Source organism: Chanos chanos, chromosome 10, assembly GCF_902362185.1.
Source record: "Chanos chanos chromosome 10, fChaCha1.1, whole genome shotgun sequence".
NCBI lineage: Eukaryota > Metazoa > Chordata > Actinopteri > Gonorynchiformes > Chanidae > Chanos > Chanos chanos.
The window spans coordinates 18,463,526-18,483,699 of NC_044504.1; the positions used below are offsets into that span (position 1 = coordinate 18,463,526).

Below are 20,174 nucleotides of genomic sequence, written 5' to 3' on the forward strand. Positions count from 1 at the left end.
TGTGCACTTGTGTTTGTGAGAGTGTTTTGGAGGGTCTAAAATCCCTGTATTCTTTCTCTGTATTTGGAAACTACAGAACTCATTCCAGAGAAAGAAGATGAGTTTATGTGGTGAAAACATAGTTTAAATGATTGCCCTTGGTTCCTGTGTCATCTGTGAAGATGAGGGGAGGTCTGGTAAGGAGGACAGCGGCTAGAGGTTGGGAGTCATTCCCTGGGACTTACAGAGAGAGGACTCAAAAATGTCCTCCATAGGCAGAGAAAGGCCAGAGGCTTCTGGGAACTGTGGTTCACTCTTCTTGCATACAACATGCTGAGGAGAGTATGGTCTTCTGGTACCGTGGTGATCTGGATGTTGGAACTGTGTAAGGTGTTTAAATAAAAGGAAATAATAGGCGGTATGTGTAAGTCCAGTCTGGAGGTGTTTGGGTACTGGATCTGGATTCTGTGGACTAAACCCAGTGCTACAGGTCCTCCTGACACATGGGCAAGTTGACAAAGGTGAAGATGTTGTATTCAATCATGATGGAGAAGCAGAGGAAGACAGCATAGAGCACAAGGACATATACACCCAGCTTAAAGTCCAACTTCCATCTGTTCACATGGATCCCCAGAACCTAAAAGAAGAGCGAGACAAAAATATCTAGATGTTACACGTTACTGCCCCCCCGTTTCTCATTACTGGTTAACAGCACTGGAGTTTAGTTAAATGATTTAGCAGTATTATGAAGGAACATTCAATGACAGTAAGGGGAAATTAACTGAAATTTGGATTGGACCAAAAGGGACAAAGAGAGTACGAGAGGCATACAAAGGAGGCAAAAGATAGATACAGAGGAAGAAATAAATATATACATCAATATTGTCTTAAATAAATATATCATAGTATGACCCACAGTTAAAGCCACAGAGCCCAGCAGAAGTACTACTGAGTACACCAATCCCCGACTGTTGATCTGCACCTGCAGCGAACAGAAAAAGGCAGGATTTAAGGATTTTACAGTGTGTGTGTGTGTGCGTGCGCGCGCGCGCGCGTGTGTGTGTGTGTGAGAGAAAGGGATGGTGAGATAAATAGACTGAAGATTCGTTACCACAGAGCCATAGTTGACAGCCATAGTCTGAATACCCCAGGGTACACCGAGCCCCACCAGAATATCAAAGACGTTACTGCCAATAGTATTAGAGACTGCCATGTCCCCCAGCCCTGACAGAGAGACACAGACAGCATGACTGCTCTGATCAAAGAAAGAGGAGAAGGTGAGAGAAACTTAAGAAAAGGAATTTCAGTAGTACCTTGTCGAGCGACTATAAGGCTAGCTATACAGTCGGGTACACTGGTGCCAGCTGCCAAGAACGTAATTCCCATAATAACATCTGGTATTCCCAACGTGTATCCAATAATGGTGACCTGTGTACAGGAGTGACAAAAGACATCTTGATCTCACAGGTTTGATCTCACACACGTGCACCAGTGTTCTTCCATGATTTACAGAGGTTCACAAATGTAATAAATGTAAAAGATCTTCAAAAGGAATTACAAGTGTGTGTAGAAAAATGACTGATTCTCATCTACAAGAATATTTACCATCCACGCTTTCACCGGCAAACAAATACACATGCATGTCTTACCATCCACACCATGAAGTAGGAGAAGACAGCTATCCACAGAGTTGACAGAGAGAAGGACAGCATAAAGAACCTTTCCCAGCGTGGTTTGGCACAGTTCGGCACAGTAAAGAACAGCAGTACTAATATGGGCCATGATATGATCCACTTCACTTTGTTCATGGCGCCCCCTGCAGGAACAGTGGGTGTGGGAGTAGATAGTTCCTCAGTAACTTGAACAGTTTCACTGATAGCACTCACTAATAACAGTGCAGAGCTTTTGAACCACTGTTTACTCATGTTTAATTATCACGATGTCTCATGCAATTTGCTGAACAGAACAATAACTTGACTGAGTGCTAATCTCATATGCCAACGCATGCAAAAGAGAATTGCCCCTCTACAATAAGCTATGCAATGTGGCAGTACACACAGTCAATGAATGTTAAGCCTTTAATCTTTCAACACCGAATGCTGAGATCCTCTCTCTCAAAGGATTTTCAGAAATTACTGAATTTTCAAGCTGAGAGTAGGGATTCAATGCATACACATTCTCTGTAGACAGTGAGGCACAGAACAGAAGATTAGACTTAATAATTAGTGATGAATCAATATCAGTTATACTCATGGCTTCAGACTGTGTGCGTGTGTATGTGTCAGTGTGTGTGAGTGTGTGTATGCGTGCATGTGTCTGTGTTTGCTTGTGTGTGTGTGTTTGTGTGTGTGTGTGTGTGTGTGTGTGTGTGTGTGTGTGTGTGCGCGCGCGCGCGCGCGTGTGTGTGTGTGTGTGTATCAGTCCTTCTCACCAGGTATGCTGAAGGGAGACGAGAACTCTGTCTCCTCTTCCTCTGCCAGCTTGTCCTCTGGCACATTGCCATTCTCCATAGTGTCAGCTTTTCCATCAGCCACTACTGTGCCATCCAGCCCATTAGACACCTGCACCAGACGTTGTTGCTACACATACAAAATACAGAGAGATGACTGTACGCTCTCATTCACTCACAATGAAATTCCACTCATTACTCGTTACACATTTTCTGTGTGGTTAGCTCAAATGAGGTAATGTGTAGGGGTTTTTTTTGTTTGAGCTCAAGGATCACTGAGTCTAATCTCACATTCCTACAATTATGTCAACAGTTATACTCAACCTCTTGCCCCCTCAGTTTACCATGACCCCTGCATTAGAGCATGTAAGTTGTTTTTCCACAACAGCCTGGAACTTTGCTCTAAACAGTCCAAGAACCCACTATAAAGTTGGGCTGTTTCAGTCCTGTTCTATACTTGGAACCATAACTGAAAGCATTTTTCACAGTGACTGCTCTCAACTATGGCTGATGTCAGCATCACGGTCACAGATTGATTTAAATGTATCATCATGGTGCCAGTAAGACTGTTTTGAAAGGCAGTATTTGTATATAATTGTTTTGGGTAAAGATATCACTAGCTAAACCACCAGAGGAATCTGATTTTTATGTACAAATACAGTGCCACAATTATGCTGGAAAGGAGATGAAGCATTTTGGTTTGCGAATAGTTTTGATAAGATATTAGTAATACTGGTCTATCATGGCAAAGCAAGTTTTTAACTCTCTAGCTAAAGTAATGCCTCCATTTACAGGTCTTTGTCTATAGAAATAATAACAGAAAAAGGAAACCAGGATGTAAGAACTGCCAAGTTTCACCTCTAGGGTCTGGTCCTAGTTTCATATGATTCCACATCATAGAAAAACAACAACATGCTTCTACTGATCCTCAGTGATGGCGAGACTCATACCACATCCATACATCCACAGAGCCATCCCCTGGGAGCACGGTAATTAAAGGGCAGTATGTTTTAAGCTTGTAAGGGAAGTGCGGCACTCTAAGCCAAACCCAACTGTTTACAGTAGGCCTAGTTTTGGACTCTGTTGCACAATTCCTTCAACGTCAACGACACAACATATCCTCCCATTCATTCTGTTCTCTAAGTCCACTGCTTCTGTCACTGCCAACATCTCTCACCTCGTTGATGATGAGGCGGCTTGCCATGCGCAGCCGTGTCTTAGGCCCAAAGTGGTTGGTGATCATAACACGGAGACCAGCCTCAGGAAAGCGGTAGTTTGGAGGACTGGAATTCATCATCTCATCCACCATGACCACAGAGCCACGGCTGTACATCTTATTGGGTTTCACTATATTTACACAACACAAAGAGTGAGTCACACAGGTATCCACAAACTTATACACACGCACACACACCTCTGGCCTTATACACCCTCAGGTAAACTCACACTCAGATGAGCAATCTGACAAACTAGTACACCAGATGTGATTAAGTAATGTGACGAACTGGCTGGCATGATGCCAATATCTACACAACGAACCATGATCACAAACGCTGCATCACTAATATGCGTTTATAATCATCTACCAAGCAAAGCATACATGTAAACACATGCACACATAGCACAGTACAGAGATCTACAGGGATTTATACAGTACAGTACACTCCATTCCTCGCTACACATACACGCCCACACACATGCCCCCCCCCCCACACACACACACGGCAAAGGATGCCACAGGATATGTCACGAGTTGCAATTAAAATGGTGTGTGTCAGCATGTGTGCGAGCCCTGTTAAGGGGAGGCTGAAGGCCCACTACTGAGGCCCTCAAGATGTTGTCACAGCTCATCAACAGGAAGGCAAGTGACACGTAACAAAGCCGTCAGCCTGCTGACAAACTGAGCCCCTTATATTGGGACAAGAGAGGCCCACTGTCAGTGTTCCCGTTCAGCACACAGTACTCAACCACGCATGTACACACACACGTGTTCATGCTTGTACACACACACACAAACACACACGCACACACACAAACACACACCTACGTGCATACACGCACAAACATACGCTCTCACACACATACAAATATACACAGAGTCTTCTTTAGGCAAACGTCAGACCTGAATATTTAAATGGATGCATCTATGATCACACCATTGCATTTGCAAAGTCAAAGGTTGTGTAATATATTAAAAACGTTTTTGGTGGTTCCAGTATGAAAATATGTTAGAAGATGAGCGATTCTAAGTAAGAGTGCACAGATGGTGACAAACACAGCTCAGCAGGTTAGAGGCCACAGCAGGTTTAGTAAGGCTAAACAGACAGGCTTCAGTGAAGTAGTCACCGAACTGCTTCAGAGGTTAAGCTGGACTACACAACGTCAGAGAGTGACACTCTAGAACGCAGAGATCAAAAGGCAAAAAAAAAAACCATCAGGCAGAAAATCACCGTCAACACAGAAAGTTAGAGATGGTCACTAAGACAGCCAAACAGCTGTCGTTATATTAGTATGTGAAAAGTAGAATCATTCTCTGAATTTTATTAAGGTTATAATAAGTATTAGATTCAGCATCAAGAGAATGAAAGAGCGTGAATCCGTTAGAAGTTCACATATGCAGCAGCAGAGGAGCACAGAGAAGCCTGTCTATTTACCCATACCTGGACTGAGTAGCGGCCATGATGGATCATCCCAAACATTGACAAAGCAAGCATTACCATCCTCCAGCTCACTGGTCACTGCGTTACCATTAGCAACACTCTTATCATCCTTCCCAGTAAAGTAGTTCTGCATGGTGGAGTTGAATCTGCCAACATGCACGCACGCACACACGCACACACACACACACACACGCACGCACACCACACAGTTTACATGAATAATGAAAAAGAATTCTAAAAATCACTATAAAGCTGCTAAATGTTGTTTATTAAAGTGTCATTTTGTATTGTTTATATCCAATTAATACTGGAAGCTGAAGCTTAATTTTTCATATATAAGTAACACAGCAACTGAACGGTGTAGTCTGAATAAATAAGTGTTGTTTATTCCGTGTTTGTTGCTGTAAAGCTTTTTCTATATTTTCTATATATACTAAGAAACAAAGTAATCTGTGTGTTCTGAATATAAAAGTGTGCTTACAGTTTATTTGTGTGTTGGTTGTTGCTGTGATACCATTGTGATACCATTTTTTGTAGTTTATGAGTGAGTGTTGAATATAGAACCTACAGCACAGTTCTTGTATGTTTTTTTATTGGTTACTGTAAATGTTGAGACTCACTTCATGATGATGATGTAGCCAGCATACATTACTACCAGCACCAAACTTTCCCACCTGCAGAAACAGAGCTGTCTGTGAGTGTCTGTATGTTAGCATTTAGCTCCCTCATTACAGTGGAGAAATAACTTGTATCTCTTACTTACCACACAATCTTCTCATCGTAAATGAACTGAGAATGAAGGAAAACAGTAAGAACATTTCTGATGAGAACAATTCATTGCAAGTAGCAAGCTAGCTAGCACAACAGTTTTGTAATTCCTAAATGTTTGGACGCATAATCCACAACTAATGCAATGTGTCAAATAAATGCCAGTCGTAACCCATTTAATCTTGGCTAATAATATAGTATCTCTTTTAGTCTCAGTGTCAGACATGACCAGAAAGCAGTGATCCATTTCATTTTTTTTTTTTCAAATGCGATTATCATAGTAAAGCTAAGAGCACTATGTTACAATTCAAAGTACCACATCTAAGCGTACTCGGGCATATCAGTTGAAATGCCACAGGGGGCAAATCTGGTTATAAAATGATGACATCTGTACCCCACCCCACTGGCTGGAGTGTGGTCTGACTGTATGCTTAGTTGAAGACTGCACATTTTGAGTGACACAGCAAAGCAGCCTTAAGGTTGTGTCAGAAACAATATACAGCAGAGATTGGTAAACTCACTGCGATCAGGGCCACCACAGATAAAATGTAATATGTGGAGTCTCGAAACACAGCAAACTTGGTGAGGAAGACGACCTGGGATAAAGAGAGATAGAGAGGAGTTAGAGAGAAAGAGAGAGAGACAGAGAGAGAGAGAGAGAGAGAGACAGAGAGAGAGAGAGAGAGAGAGAGAGAGAGAGGATATGAGAGGACAAGGATCTAACTCTCTCTCTCTCTCTCTCTTTCTCCTTCTCACACACACACACACAGGCACACATACGTACTTATATATGTATGGGGGGAGGGAGGGGGAAGGAGAGAAAGAGCGAGAGAGATTTTCTTTAGGAAATCTGTAGGAGCCTCCCCTAAAGTATCATGGGAGAAGCTTTACTGATCAAGTTTGAAATGCTTATGTTCTCTGAGCCACAATCAGAAGATAAAAAAAAAAGAATAAAAAGACCATGAAGTGTGACGTTTCTCGCCTGTGCTCTGATGTATGATGTCACCACGCTTTCGTCTTGCTCCAGGACAGTCCATAAATACACATAAAAATGACACAACAGGGCTGAGGCATGATACTGTGCCATTAAAGTTGTTTTAGTTGAGGTTTTAAAAACATCAAAAGAGCTCATTACACATAATTAGTCACCCACTCCATACACAAGCTGAACTGCTTTCAGCCAAAACATCTGACTTTGAAAAAGAAGCAAGAATTCCTTTTAAGAGAGATTCTTTCTTTCTTTCTTTCTTTCTTTCTTTCTTTCTTTCTTTCTTTCTTTCTTTCTTTCTTTCTTTCTTCCTTTTCTTTCTTTCTTTCTTTCTTTCTTCCTTTTAAAGCAGATGGGAAATGACACAGTACAATATGATGAGGGAAACAGAGGCAGGGATGTAAGAGACAGATGCTGCTGCTGTTCGTATTTACCTGCCCAGCGAAGATGCCACACACCCCGATGATGCACAGGATGTTAAAGACAGCTGAGCCCACTATGGTGCCCACCCCCACATCTCCGTGAGTGATGAACACACCTACAATGTCATCCAGAGAGAAAGGTGTCACTGCCAAAGACAAACCAAAGCGCTGACTGACCCAAAATTACTTTTCTTCTTCCACACCTTAGGCTCCTCTACATTCCCTCTCCTGTCTGTGCTTTTACATCATAACGTGACCCCCTGGGTTTGAGAGAGCTGTTTTGTATGTGTAAAATATCTCAGATATGGATGTAAAATGTGAGTGAAATATTTTATTTCACACTTTAGTATAAAGTACATATCTGTTTATGATGTTTATGACTATTATGATTGTTTTCTATCTCTATTTGACTCAGTTTATACTTCATTTCAAGAGATCAAGAGAGCTTGACCTATGACAGAGGCAAACAGCTCTGGAGCAGAACTTCCAGCTGCCATGAAGGTGGCTCCAGCTACATCCTCACTGAGGTGCAGTTTCTGAAAGAGAGAAAGAGTAGGCAATGATACAGTAGTCCCACACATAGAACCTGCCTCACCTGCCTGCCATAACCCAGATGATAGATGTCTGTGGAGGTATCCGGGGCAGGTACACGTGGACTATGGTGAGTTAATCTAGATTCTATATCTGCGGAAGGAGTGGGGGGAGGGGGGTTAGTCTTACTCATACCTCACAGATTTTCTCCAGCGATGTCACAAAGTAGTCATCACAGACAATGGCCAGAGCCAGGAACATGTAGAGAGCCTGAACAGAGGAGGGGAGGGGAGTCATTTAAGGTAGCATTTGAATTGTCTTATGTTGTGTAAGCTTGTTTTTGATGACAGCAGTAGCCAAAGGCAATCTGATGACCAGTGACCAGTCTCCCAGCATGACAGACTATTTATACACATCAAAAATTCACAAAGCAATACACAACTTGTTCTGGTTTGAGTCAAACACACACACACACACACACACAAACATACACGTTCTGTCTCTCTTACCGCAAATATATGCAGCAGGACGGCTCCTCTTGTGCGTTCTCTGTTGGTGAACAAGTCCTCAGGGAACTCATGGACAGCTGAAATGAACATTAAAAAAAGCTTTGTTCAGAATAAGAGTCCCTAAAAAACACAAAGGGAATAGGATTAAAGACCTCTAGTACATTACATCCAAGGATCCAGTACAATTAGCAAAACTATGAGATATAAATTCACATTAAAAAACAGGAGACAGGAAGAAAAAGCAAAGGGAGAGAAATCTCAACTGGCATAAATGATGGACACAACTGACCATGAACAAGACATACACTTGGGCCCAGAACCAGAAACTACAACTCAGATATTCACATGGTAAATACTTAAAAACATCCATACACACAAACTATTATGCAGGCACGCATAAACAATCCAAAATTGTTGCCTCCGAGACGCACACTGCAAATAATATTTAAGAAGAACACACAGGTGTGCACGTGTACACATAAATGTGCATGGGCATACACACACGCGCTTGTCTTCACACCCTACCAGTGTCACCTCTCAATGACTTCCACTTTACTCTAACTAAAGGGTAACAACGCAGTTCTATAAGAAAATGTTTTGTCACTTTTATCTTTAACAATAACAGAATATTCCCCATGTTCCCCATGCTCCAAATCTCTCCCAAAGTGGAAACCAGTTAAAGGCCCCACTATGTCCTCATGTGTCACATAATTATACCCTCATTGGGATGCCACAAGATGACATGATGCCACAAGAACCAATACCACACACAAACACACAAACACACACACACACACAAACACACAAACACACTCACACACACACACACACACACACACACACAATCAGCATCCTCAATCATTATGCTCCAAAAAATAAACTTGCCAATCTATAGAATTTTTGTTAAAATATCAAAATAACCACTATGACAGGATAATCATTTTCCTCATGAACGTACTGAACATAGCAGGGAAGATGGAGCCAGGCGACATACTTCTCTCTTATATTGCTGAGGGTGGTCTGGACCACACTTGGTTCTGATGGCCAGACAGTCCATCTGTTTCCATCAGTACTGGCCCACTGAGCCTTAGACCCCCAGAGACACTGAGCCGGGCTGGCTGTGTGTCCTTTACTGACAGATAGGCCCTACACGTCATCCAATTCTGTTATCCCAACTCTCCACTTGACCCAACCTTCCCCAGAGGGTTGGATTAAACCTGGCAGGCACAAGACGCTCCCCTTCAGCGAGAGATGTGCTATATGTGTACGTGTGCTATTTAGTTACTGTAAACTCACATCATATGAAAATGACCATAATCCATAGTGCCATCTGCCTCTCCCATTCCCATCCAACTCACAGCCAAAATCAGCAGAACATGACAACATCTATGCTTACCTCTCATCATCATTATATATGTCCACAGTAAGGGACTTTCTGTAAAAATCTTAACACATTTCTAAAATTATATTCAGTCATCTTTCAGACAATGGAACTCATTAAAAACACTTGTGGCTCTAATAACACTGACTATTATATGATGATCAATCACTGCATCCTTGGCATGGTGTCATCATCATCATCATCATCATCATCATAATCATCATCAGTACTCTCAGCAGCAGGGGGAGAAGCCCTGCCGTTATGTACCAAGCGCTGGAGTCATTGCCGACCTGATCACATTTCCCTTCCCACAGCCACCCCCTCCCCCGGCTCAGCACAAAGGACAGACTCAAGGTCATCTCCCGGGAAGAGAATCTCTCAGGAATACCATTGCACACAAAGACACACATATTCTCCCAACACACATTCAGACATTCACATACTCATACAGACCCATGGACACTAACCCACACACCACTGAGATGATGATGGAAAACTAAATGCAGAGAGAGGATTAAAAAAAAAAAAAACCCACTATTACACGCTCAGGTTCGGCAGCCTGGCCATTTGCTCTGAAATAAAAAATTATACCACATCTCCAATATACATTTTAGGGTGATGGTGCATATCAGCAATTTACATTTCAGTTGGGGGTTGATTACAATATTAATCCCTTCTCTACTGGATCACAACTGGGCAGCTCCTCACATGAGTGTATCTGTCTGTCAGACCAGTATATATCCCAAACCTGACTTTAGCAAGTCTGCTGTGGAAGTTCTGAGGTCACCTATATGTTTGTTTACTGCGAGAAACACTCTCCTCCAGGTTGATGCATTTCTGTAGCACTCTACAACCAGCGGGACTCAGCTGGCAGGTGCTCCATTAAAAGCCCTCAGGAACTCTGGCACAGCCAATCAATAATTAATGACTCGGCTGATTCCTCTCTCTCTCCCTTGCACTCTCTCTCTCTCTCTCTCTCTCTCTACTTGCACACAAGACAATAATGCTCATGTTGGACCTGGTTAGTGTCTTTAAGCACCAAGTAAATAAAACAAATATGAGTGTGTATATGCAAGAGCGTATATGGATCTTACTTCAGTCATACAGGTGTATAAAAATTGAGCTATGAATGAAGCAGAGTCTGCACTGTACACATGAAAATGTTGCCTCAAAACTATTAACTTGCTTGGTTATTTTCATTGTAGATTTACTTTACAAACAGGGTTCTCTGTGAAATGTTTGTGTTTTCTCAGTTTATTTTTTAGACAAACCACTGGCTTAATTTTGGGAAGCTGATCTAATTTTCTGAGTTTGTAGTACTCAAAGTATGAGGTTTTTTTTATGTTGTTTCCATCTGGTTTGAGAACACAGGAAGGAGCAGCTTTTGTTAAAGCAGCTGTATTTAAAAGAAGAGGGTAGGCTATCTGCACTGTACTATGCAAGCAACATGGATGCACACACCCTTCCCATTGATTTCTGCCTTCTCACCACGCTGAGAAAGTTGTGGAAGGAAGAGCCATTGACATTGTTTAACATAAGCGCACAGTATTAAGGCTCTACTCAACCTCTTGACTCAATTACATCTGGTTCAGAGACTGAGCCTCGCAAAGTCACAAAGAGCAGTAAGAATAATAATCAGGAGAAATGATACGCATCAAAAAAGACACCAATAACAATTAAAACACAACAGTTGTAGAGTATTCATTCTCTCAGGTTTGTGGATGGTCTTTGTCTTGTGTAAATGATGAAAGTGACAGAACTGCACTAATCTTTGATGCAAGTGAGAAAGCATCATCTCCTCTTTCTCTCATGGACAATCTGATACTCAGCTCCAACACTCTCCATTCTCCAATAACATCCCATCAAAAGCTTTTGGCTCATGGTTAACAAAGATAAAGTATTTTTAACTGTGTATTTGCCTCATGACGGTTGCCTTTCAGAGATTTGATGTATTTTGCGCTTTTATCTTTCACTGAGTTTCTTTTTACCACAGTCTGGCTTCTTTTCATCGTTTAGGGACAGGCATGGAGTGATCAATCCTGCTACATCTCGATCTCTAATGGATACGCTCAACATCCTAAAAATACACCTTCGATTTTCCGCTTGGCCACGCTAGGTGTTTTCTTATTCAAACTATTATTTCACTGTCTTGGCATCTAACTCAGCTTCCTCAGAACTTTCTCTCAGCATCCCCATATCCACAGTCTTTCTTTCTTTCTTTCTTTCTTTCTTTCTTTCTTTCTTTCTTTATAAATCCCATGAACAATTAATAAGGGTTTGAAGTGCCTTCTGCACATATATATTTGAGCACGTTTAAATAATGAAGCACTAATGAAGAATGAGGCTTAAGACAAATCATGACTTCTTAGCAAAATTATACAATAATTGACCAATATACTTATATATGTATTCTGAACTACTATCTTTTATATAAAATTTATATAAAATCAGGTGTCTGTAAAGGCCCATGTCTAACCTGACGCTGTACTGTACTGTAATCTCACACGGTGTACTGTACTCTGGCCTGCACTAATAGTATCACAACTGTGATAATTATAGCTGTTCTCTTTCTGGGGGCCTTGTTGTCCTCCTAAAGCACTGTTCAGTATGTAGGTGTGTATTCGACAACCGCTGCTGCTGAGGTTTGACTGGACAGAACTGTGAGACTGCTATAATGATCAGAAGCATATCAGTAACTGAGTGTCAGTAAAACTGAATGAGCTGCTCTCTTTGTCAGAAAATGATAATGATCACAGACTAAACCAAACTGGATTGTCTAATTCAACTTCCTTGTCACAGACTTCCAGACTGGGCAACTTATTTTCCTTCAAATAATAACAGCAATGTTATTTATTTTGTAAATCTTCAATTTATCCAAAAAGTGTACATAGCAAAAACTGAGAAAATTGTATTATTTGCCCAAAGCCTATTTGTGGCTACTATGTTGCAAAATTATCACTGCAAGCAACAGCTTTTGTGATCACCTGGTCCCCATCCACAGGGTTTAGCTTACTTTTAACCCCCTACACCCCCCCCCCCAAACATGTTCAGTTGCAAATGACTGATTGTTTTCTGACTTTGACATCAGTGTTTGTTCTTTAACAGAAAAGATGTGAAAATGTGTTGTTGACTATAAAGTAAAGGGAGAGAAGAGGAGAGGAGAGGAGAGGAGAGGAGAGGAGAGGAGAGGAGAGGAGAGGAGAGGAGAGGAGAGAGAAATCAACTGCTCGGGGGGTTTCGGCTCTTCTTATACTACTTTGCCCATGTTAAGTGTCACAGCTCAGTTACTTTAGTGCCATGATCACCTAAAACCTCTCTACCTTACACTTGCACACACACCCCTGATAATCAGCTTGAGACTGACATCAGAAAAAAGCACTGACTTCATTTAATTTAACAAAATATTTGATTTTAAGATCTAAGTATTCAAACAAACTAATCATCTAACTGTCCCTGTTTAAGGGGTTAAGATTTTTTTTGCTGTTGACATAACACAAATTTGAACCAATGAGTTTAAAGGCAGCAGTTACAAAGAGAGATGAGACATCAGTTTTCCCTCTGAACTGAACTCAGGGGTAAGTCCTTAAAGTCTGCCTAGCAGTCGATGATGCAACTTTTGCAATGAGTGTCTGATGTGTCGGTGTCGAATCTATCAAAGTTCGTTTGAACTATGAAAGGGAAACCTCATGTCTCAATGTTTCCACAAACAGAAACACGGGGGATTTTTCTGTTTGAACTACGTCTATGGAAACATCAACAACAGCACCACATCTCAATTTACACATCTGTTTTTTCCCTCCAGAAATACTCTGTATTCTGTTTTCTCCGTAGTTCAATTCCAGTGTGATGAACGTGTCTAGTACTTTAAGCGATGATGATAGTGATAGAATGTTCTTCGAGTGTGTTCACTGGAACTGTTGACAGGACAACTGCTTGCAAGTCTCTCTCTCTCTCTCACACACACACACACACACACGTACAGTTAGAAGAGATGTTTCTCAGTTGTGACAGGCACAATGACCTCTACTTGGCCTTCAGCTCACCAGGCTGCTGATGAAGACGGGCACAACTCATCTCTCTCTTTCTCTCTCTCCCTTTCTCTCCCCCTCTCTCTCTCTCTCTCCAGGACCTAAGAACCCAGGCTCACATACAGACACTGAATACACAGACACACTTTTTTTGCCTTTTCATCCTTGTTTTTGCTCGGTTTTCCAGTAGCCAATTCCCTCACGTTTCTATCCCCCGTTGCTTACATAACTCCCACACACTGGCCAGGGAGTGCGCAGACTACAACATGTCTCCTCTGCTACATGTGGAGTTGCTGACCGCTTCTTTTCACCAGACTGCAGAAGACTTTTCCAGGAAGCCATAACCGGATGCAGGTTCATGATATGCTCCCCAGATCCATTCATCACTAATCTGGTGCCCCTGACCAATCAGTGGGAGTCATTCCTGCAGTGACTGGGAGATGATCCCCCGCCGACTCCCCACCCCCAAGCACTGCCAAATGTGTCTGTGTGGATGCAAAGCCTAGCCAGAACCACCGCTGCTAGGATACACATCTGGGTCTCGAATACGAATTTCCACATACACACTTCTACTGGAGCTCAAAATGCAACATCTCTGATGCTGGGGCTTTACCTCTAGCAATAACTGAGCAATAACTGCACAGCTCCAGCCCTTGTAGACACAGCCAGTCATTAGTATGAGAAAAAAGTGAAGATTCTGTGCACCGTCCCTTGTTCTAGGCTCAAAATAGAAATGTAACCTTAGCTCACTCCAAACAATTCACATAATGAGAGTTATGTCTCTACAGCAGAACAGAGATCCCAAAGAGGAATGTCCACTGGTTATGGCTATAAAAAAAGGTGATTATGAATATCCTTAGGCACTAACTAGCCATAATAACCTAAAGATCTTCTTCAACCTCTTATGACTTGTCTTTTTTTCTTGTTTTGCTTTTTCAATGAGTAATGTGGAAACGGTTACTTTTCACTGTTAAAGTTACGGGAGAATATGAGAAGATGTCCAAAATAGCACTGTCACTTCCAATATTAAATTACAAATTTAGCTAAAGGGAGATTTCTGTTTCATAATTACAAATCTACTCCTTAAGCAGAGGCTCATTCCCTCAGCCGGAGGTAAGATGAGGAGAGAGCAGAGTCCAGCCAAATGGTGTAAAAACTGGTTCATTGTCATACTGTAAAACACAAGGCTTAAATTGCCATCCGTTCACCAGAGTCCTCTAAGGGCATGCTGTTCTATGTTCTATTCTCTTTAACCACTGTAAGGCCTTTGAGAGGCTGCTTCCTCTTCAGTGTTGCCATGAGAGACAGCAGAAGACAGAGATACAATGTTACAGTTGCCTTGAAGCAACTTGTGGTTAAGTGCCTCGCTCAAGGGCACAACAGCCACCAGCAGACAGAAGGCTAAAACATTAGTACCAGCAGCCTGCCAGTACTAAGTCAAGACCATTAACTGCTTTGCCTAGGATTTAAACCAACAACCCTTTGGCTCTTTATGTGGAGCCTCCAACCCACTGAGCTACTCCTTCCCATGAAAACAGTGTCATGATCTGTACATCTTTATGCCATGTCTCCACCACAGGGGTCTCAGTTATGGATGGACCATTCAGTATGCTCTGCAGACTGTAGAGAAAAAAACAGTGAGACAGACCCGGGTCTGTGCAGTTTTTCTCCTCCGTCTCATTGTCCCCTGCGGTCGCCATTAACCTCCGTCCCAGGTGATCTGTGGGTGCGATGATTCCCTCTCGCAGGACCATCCCATGCCCTGTGAAAGCAAGAAAGAGGTGTTTCTTAGAATTAAAAAAGCAAAAATTAGGTGTGTTTCCATCAGACTGACATTTCCTAATGAAGGGTTCACAGCGCAGTACAATTTTCAATCTAGCTCAGTATTTATGTACCTGACTGTTCAACAAGTCGTGTTCAGGTTTTTCTGTGTGTTAGCGTTGTGTTACCCAAAAGAAGCTGTAATTTGTTTTTGTGTTTTCAGGGCTTGAGCTAGGAAACTGCCATGAAGTCATCTGATTGAATTTGATTTGTGCTCAGTGGGTAAAATACCCAGCCATATAGCTTTCTCTTGGGATATTACATCAAATCAAGTATCACATTCCATTCCATTTCTCCCAATTTGGAGTGATGTTTTCTTGTAGCTCTTCCCTTAAATGAAAACAGTACATAAAAATCTGATTTTTCCTCTACACACAGGCCCTGAATGCTATCAAGTGATGAACTGTGACATGTGGTACTTTGAAGAAAGTATCTTTTGATCAGTTTTACCAATGACTCCAGTGGTGCCCAGCTGAAAAAGAAAATGATCACAGAGAGAAAGGAAGACTGCTTCAGGCTCCTGAGGGAATAAAGGAAAACGCGTTTGTGGGGACTGCTGACCACAGATGGCATGTGTGTCACATCTGGATTTTTGAACCTGAGAGCCCTGACATAGCACTCACAGTTTTGTTTTCTATCCTACTTCTTATTCAGCGTCCAGTATGTGAGGTGGAAAAATGTGTGAATGAAGATATGATGTATATTTTCTCACTCATTCTGGTTTGATTAAATATTAAACATCCTTGGAGTCATTAACATTCCAGACACATCATTTGGATTCTGATGAGCATAGCTCTCTCCATCCTCATCAGTATGATATCATATGTTGATAATCCCTTAAACCTCTTGTAACTTTAAAATAATTAATAATCTCTGGGATATTACAATCAAAACACAGCGCCTCAACTGATACTAGGAGAGAAGGACCACTGTGACGGCTCCCTGTTGACTCAGCAGAAGGGATTCTGCTCAAACATGCCTCAGGATTCTTGACTGAGGGAAACTTAATTCGAGCTCCTCTTAATGTGGAAAAAACTGCCTAATACTCAAGCACAAAGATAAGTGCTTAGCTAAGAGAATGAAGACTGATAGACGCAGGTGTAACACTGATGATACAGGATCTCATCAACTCTTTTACTTGTTTTGGCCTTTCATGCCAGAGGAGGGACTTTGCTTAGTTTATTTTGATATTTGTGTTTGTAAATAAACAAGCTGGAAATAAAGAAAATATTTTCTCACTTCACACTTCATACACTAGTCTGGTAAATTTAAATTAGCAGCAAGTTACTTATTGAATCCTCATCTTGAAAACAATATCAGCCTAACTTTAAACCAGAGCCGTTTTCACATATGCACTAAGGACTATGTCCGGAGAATCAAGTTCGCATTTTGTCCAAAGTTGCCCTGACTCATGTAGCACACAACATGAGACTGTCAGTATCAGACACGTTCCTACCTACCCGAAATACTCCGCATGATTAAGGCGAGGTATGGCACTTGGGTAGAGCGTGCAGGAGGCAGGACATGACGCAAAAAGTACGCTGCGAAAATCGCAGTGTTTTGTTTACAGCACATCGAAAATGACGGACGAGGCTACCAACTTTTGTCTGACGATTTCGGCGTCGGTTTACCGACAGAACACCCGAATCTCGCCTGTCTCCAATTAGACATTTTCGTTGACGTCTTCGTGTAAATGACCCTTCTTCTTCATCTTTGGATGTTTGTATTCTTCTGATTTCGCGCGAGTCGCATGTTAGAAACGGCATCAACACGCCCACTTGTTCGCTGTGCATTCTCCGGACTATAATCCGCTCTGTTCGCACATGGACTCAATCGAACAATAAACGGACTTTGTCCCAGGGGGCTGGTAGAATAAAGTCCGTTTAGGATCCGATCCGTCTGATTCGGACATTTGCATTCACACATACAGTCCCTCCGGTTAGAGTCTAGATTATTTTAGGGTTGCAGTGCATGTGGTTAGGTGTTTTTAACACACTTCGCTTCACTATTTGTGCTAAAACCTAAGACCATTTCTGCAACACATACACAATTCCATACTATTCCAAACTGGACAGTGCAAGTAAGTTTTGTAAGTTTTGACTGCACATTTCTCCTCAACCTGGGTGACTCAATCATCAAAACTGAAGCAAGACCATCTGAATTGTGGATTAGACTGACAAAAGACACCATACCCCCAGCTCCTGCTCCACCTAAACAGCTGTGCATAAACATATTTCATGACATGAACACAAATGTGACATGCAGATTATCAAGGTATAGTTAATGCCTGGTCAAATGGATCATTCATATGTGTGTTGCCTTCATGCATAAAAAATGATTTCGTGCTTGATATGTCATCAAAACACACAGGTTCACTTAACCTGCCAGATGAAACAATTAAACACAAAACTCTGGTTTGCAGAAATCATTTTTAGTGGTTGTGGCTGAACTGTTAAACAGGTCATTTAAGAACCCGCTGACAGTTAGGAGTGCCCTAATTTTAAGATCACATACCTCAGTCATATGAATCAAGGTTATACATGGAACGAAAATCATTTTGTTTTCTGACTGGTTTCTCTATGAGGTTGACAGAGTTTTGTAATAACCTAAGACTTTATCAATGTTTCTGTGTAAGTGTTTAGGTGTTTCATATTATCAGCCAATAAATAAAGATGGCTGCAAGTGCCAACTGACGCTCACAAAATGCTCTTCACTTTCATATAGGACCGTTGATTGAAATGTATAAAATACTTCAAAATTTTCAGAAAATAATGCAATAACAACCATATTTTTAATTGGTGCAGTCCTAGCACAGTGAATGTAATCACATTCACTAGATGTGAAAATGACTGTAACTCACACGAGATGAAATAAAACACGAGAACAAAATCAGTGACTTCACACGCGCGCGCGTGCTGAAAATGAGAGGTGTTGTCTATAAATGCAGTGGTGTGGTTAGTCCTGTTTGCCACTTATTTGCCATGGACACGTTTGAGAAAAGACCCTTATGTGTAGGCATATTGCTTTGATTGTTTACATGGACTACTGACTGATTTTGGAAAGTGTAGATTTTGGCGCACATTCCGTTAGATGGGACCGAGCTTTGATCCACAGCTACGTTCCCGTAGCGAGAGCGCGACTCCACCCCCAAGAGCTCCGTTAAAACTCTCAAAGCGGGCCGTCCGCGCGAAGCATACTGAAGGCAAATCCCGCGCCCAGCAAATAAAAGAAACACAAAATGCAGACATGTAAATGCTGACTGTGTGCATTCGTTCTGCTGAATTACAATATGTAGAGACCGCCGGCCCATAACGACGTTTTTCATACTGCGGCACATTCAAGAGGGACTGGTTGGAAGAAGAAACCAGTATACGCATACGAATCATCCTGAGATGCAAAGTACATGCGCCAAAACCGTCCCCACTTAATTAGGCGAACGAAAGGGTGAAAGGGAAGAAATGGGCGACAATGTGCGTGTGTGCACTTACGGCATCCAAATCTTGTGTAATCATTTGAATGAAATCCCACTCAGCAACGGATGAATCTGCCGAGGCGGGTAAGATGCGCGTCCCGAAGCCAAACAGATCTGTATCAACATCACCACAGTGAATGATTAAATGCTTTAGTCCCAAACCCAAGTGTGGGAAACAGTAACATTGTTTCTAGGTAGAAATGTATGGATGAAACACCAAGGAGCAATTGCAAGTCGTGTGAGTCAAAACATACAAGTCATCTTGTCAATAATGAATTAGGGTCCTTACGTGTTCGCAACATCACATACACAGACCGTCTCAATCAGTCTCCAAAACAGTCCCCGGGTGTCACTACTCACCTGTTTTAGTGAGAAACGCTGACATACACCATGCCATGAACAGGATACTACAGATGAAACACACTTGCACAAACAGCATCTCTCTCCTTTTACGAACTTTGAAAATTTTGGTTATCATGGTCTTTTTGGATATCGTACAGCTTTCCTCAAGGTCCATCGTCTGAGGTGACGACTTGGTCGTCATAGGCGCAATTTGTCTTGAACACGAAGCGGCAGATGGGTGAGACCGTAGGAAATCGCCCGAATTTGGTCTCAGACAGTGTAGACCTGGGATGCCGTCCTCATCTCCAATGACCGGAGAACGCAATCAGATCTTCAGATAGCAACGAAGCTCTCTCTCTCTCTCTCTCTCTCTCTCTCTCGCTCTCTCTCTCACTCTCTCTCTCTCTCTAGTATGTGTATGTGTGGGTCTGTGTGTCTTAGTCCCAGGTGCCACTACGGCAGCGTTGTTCAGATGCAGGGTTATTAAAGTAGCCCGTGAAAATTCTGCCCCGCAGGGAGAGAATGTTGTATTTATAATCAGTTTGAATTACCATGAGCACATATTTTCCGTTTTGTTTTTGTGCTGAGTGGTGGCCTTACGGATGCCTGGTGATAATCTTGCTGTTACCTCTGTAGGCGTTTCATGCTCTGTGGCAGGCAACAGCTTCTTTGGGTGTCCCCGACTGCACTCTGTCTCCTACACAGCATTCACTCACAATTACTATGAATAGCGTGTAAAGATATTCGGATACAGTAAATTCTCTCATCAATATATCTAACATCTTCAGAGAGGACTTCTAAGAGAAAACAATGTTTACGACTAA

At 42.0% G+C, this 20,174-nt stretch overlaps 1 protein-coding gene across 1 annotated transcript; it reads right to left on the reverse strand.

The window, feature by feature from the left end:
• Positions 1–445: 445 nt before the first annotated feature.
• slc24a4a (solute carrier family 24 member 4a) lies at positions 446–19,525 on the reverse strand. The gene is made up of 17 exons (XM_030786597.1): positions 19,369–19,525; positions 15,364–15,477; positions 8,307–8,383; positions 7,993–8,067; positions 7,718–7,802; positions 7,279–7,382; positions 6,378–6,452; positions 5,852–5,877; positions 5,709–5,762; positions 5,089–5,234; positions 3,606–3,775; positions 2,411–2,558; positions 1,629–1,795; positions 1,293–1,407; positions 1,091–1,203; positions 896–961; positions 446–616 (listed from the first exon to the last, which is right to left on the reverse strand). Exons 1-17 carry the CDS (start codon positions 19,523–19,525, stop codon positions 464–466), a joined length of 1,845 nt encoding a protein of 614 aa, XP_030642457.1. The 3' UTR covers positions 446–463.
• Positions 19,526–20,174: the final 649 nt, after the last annotated feature.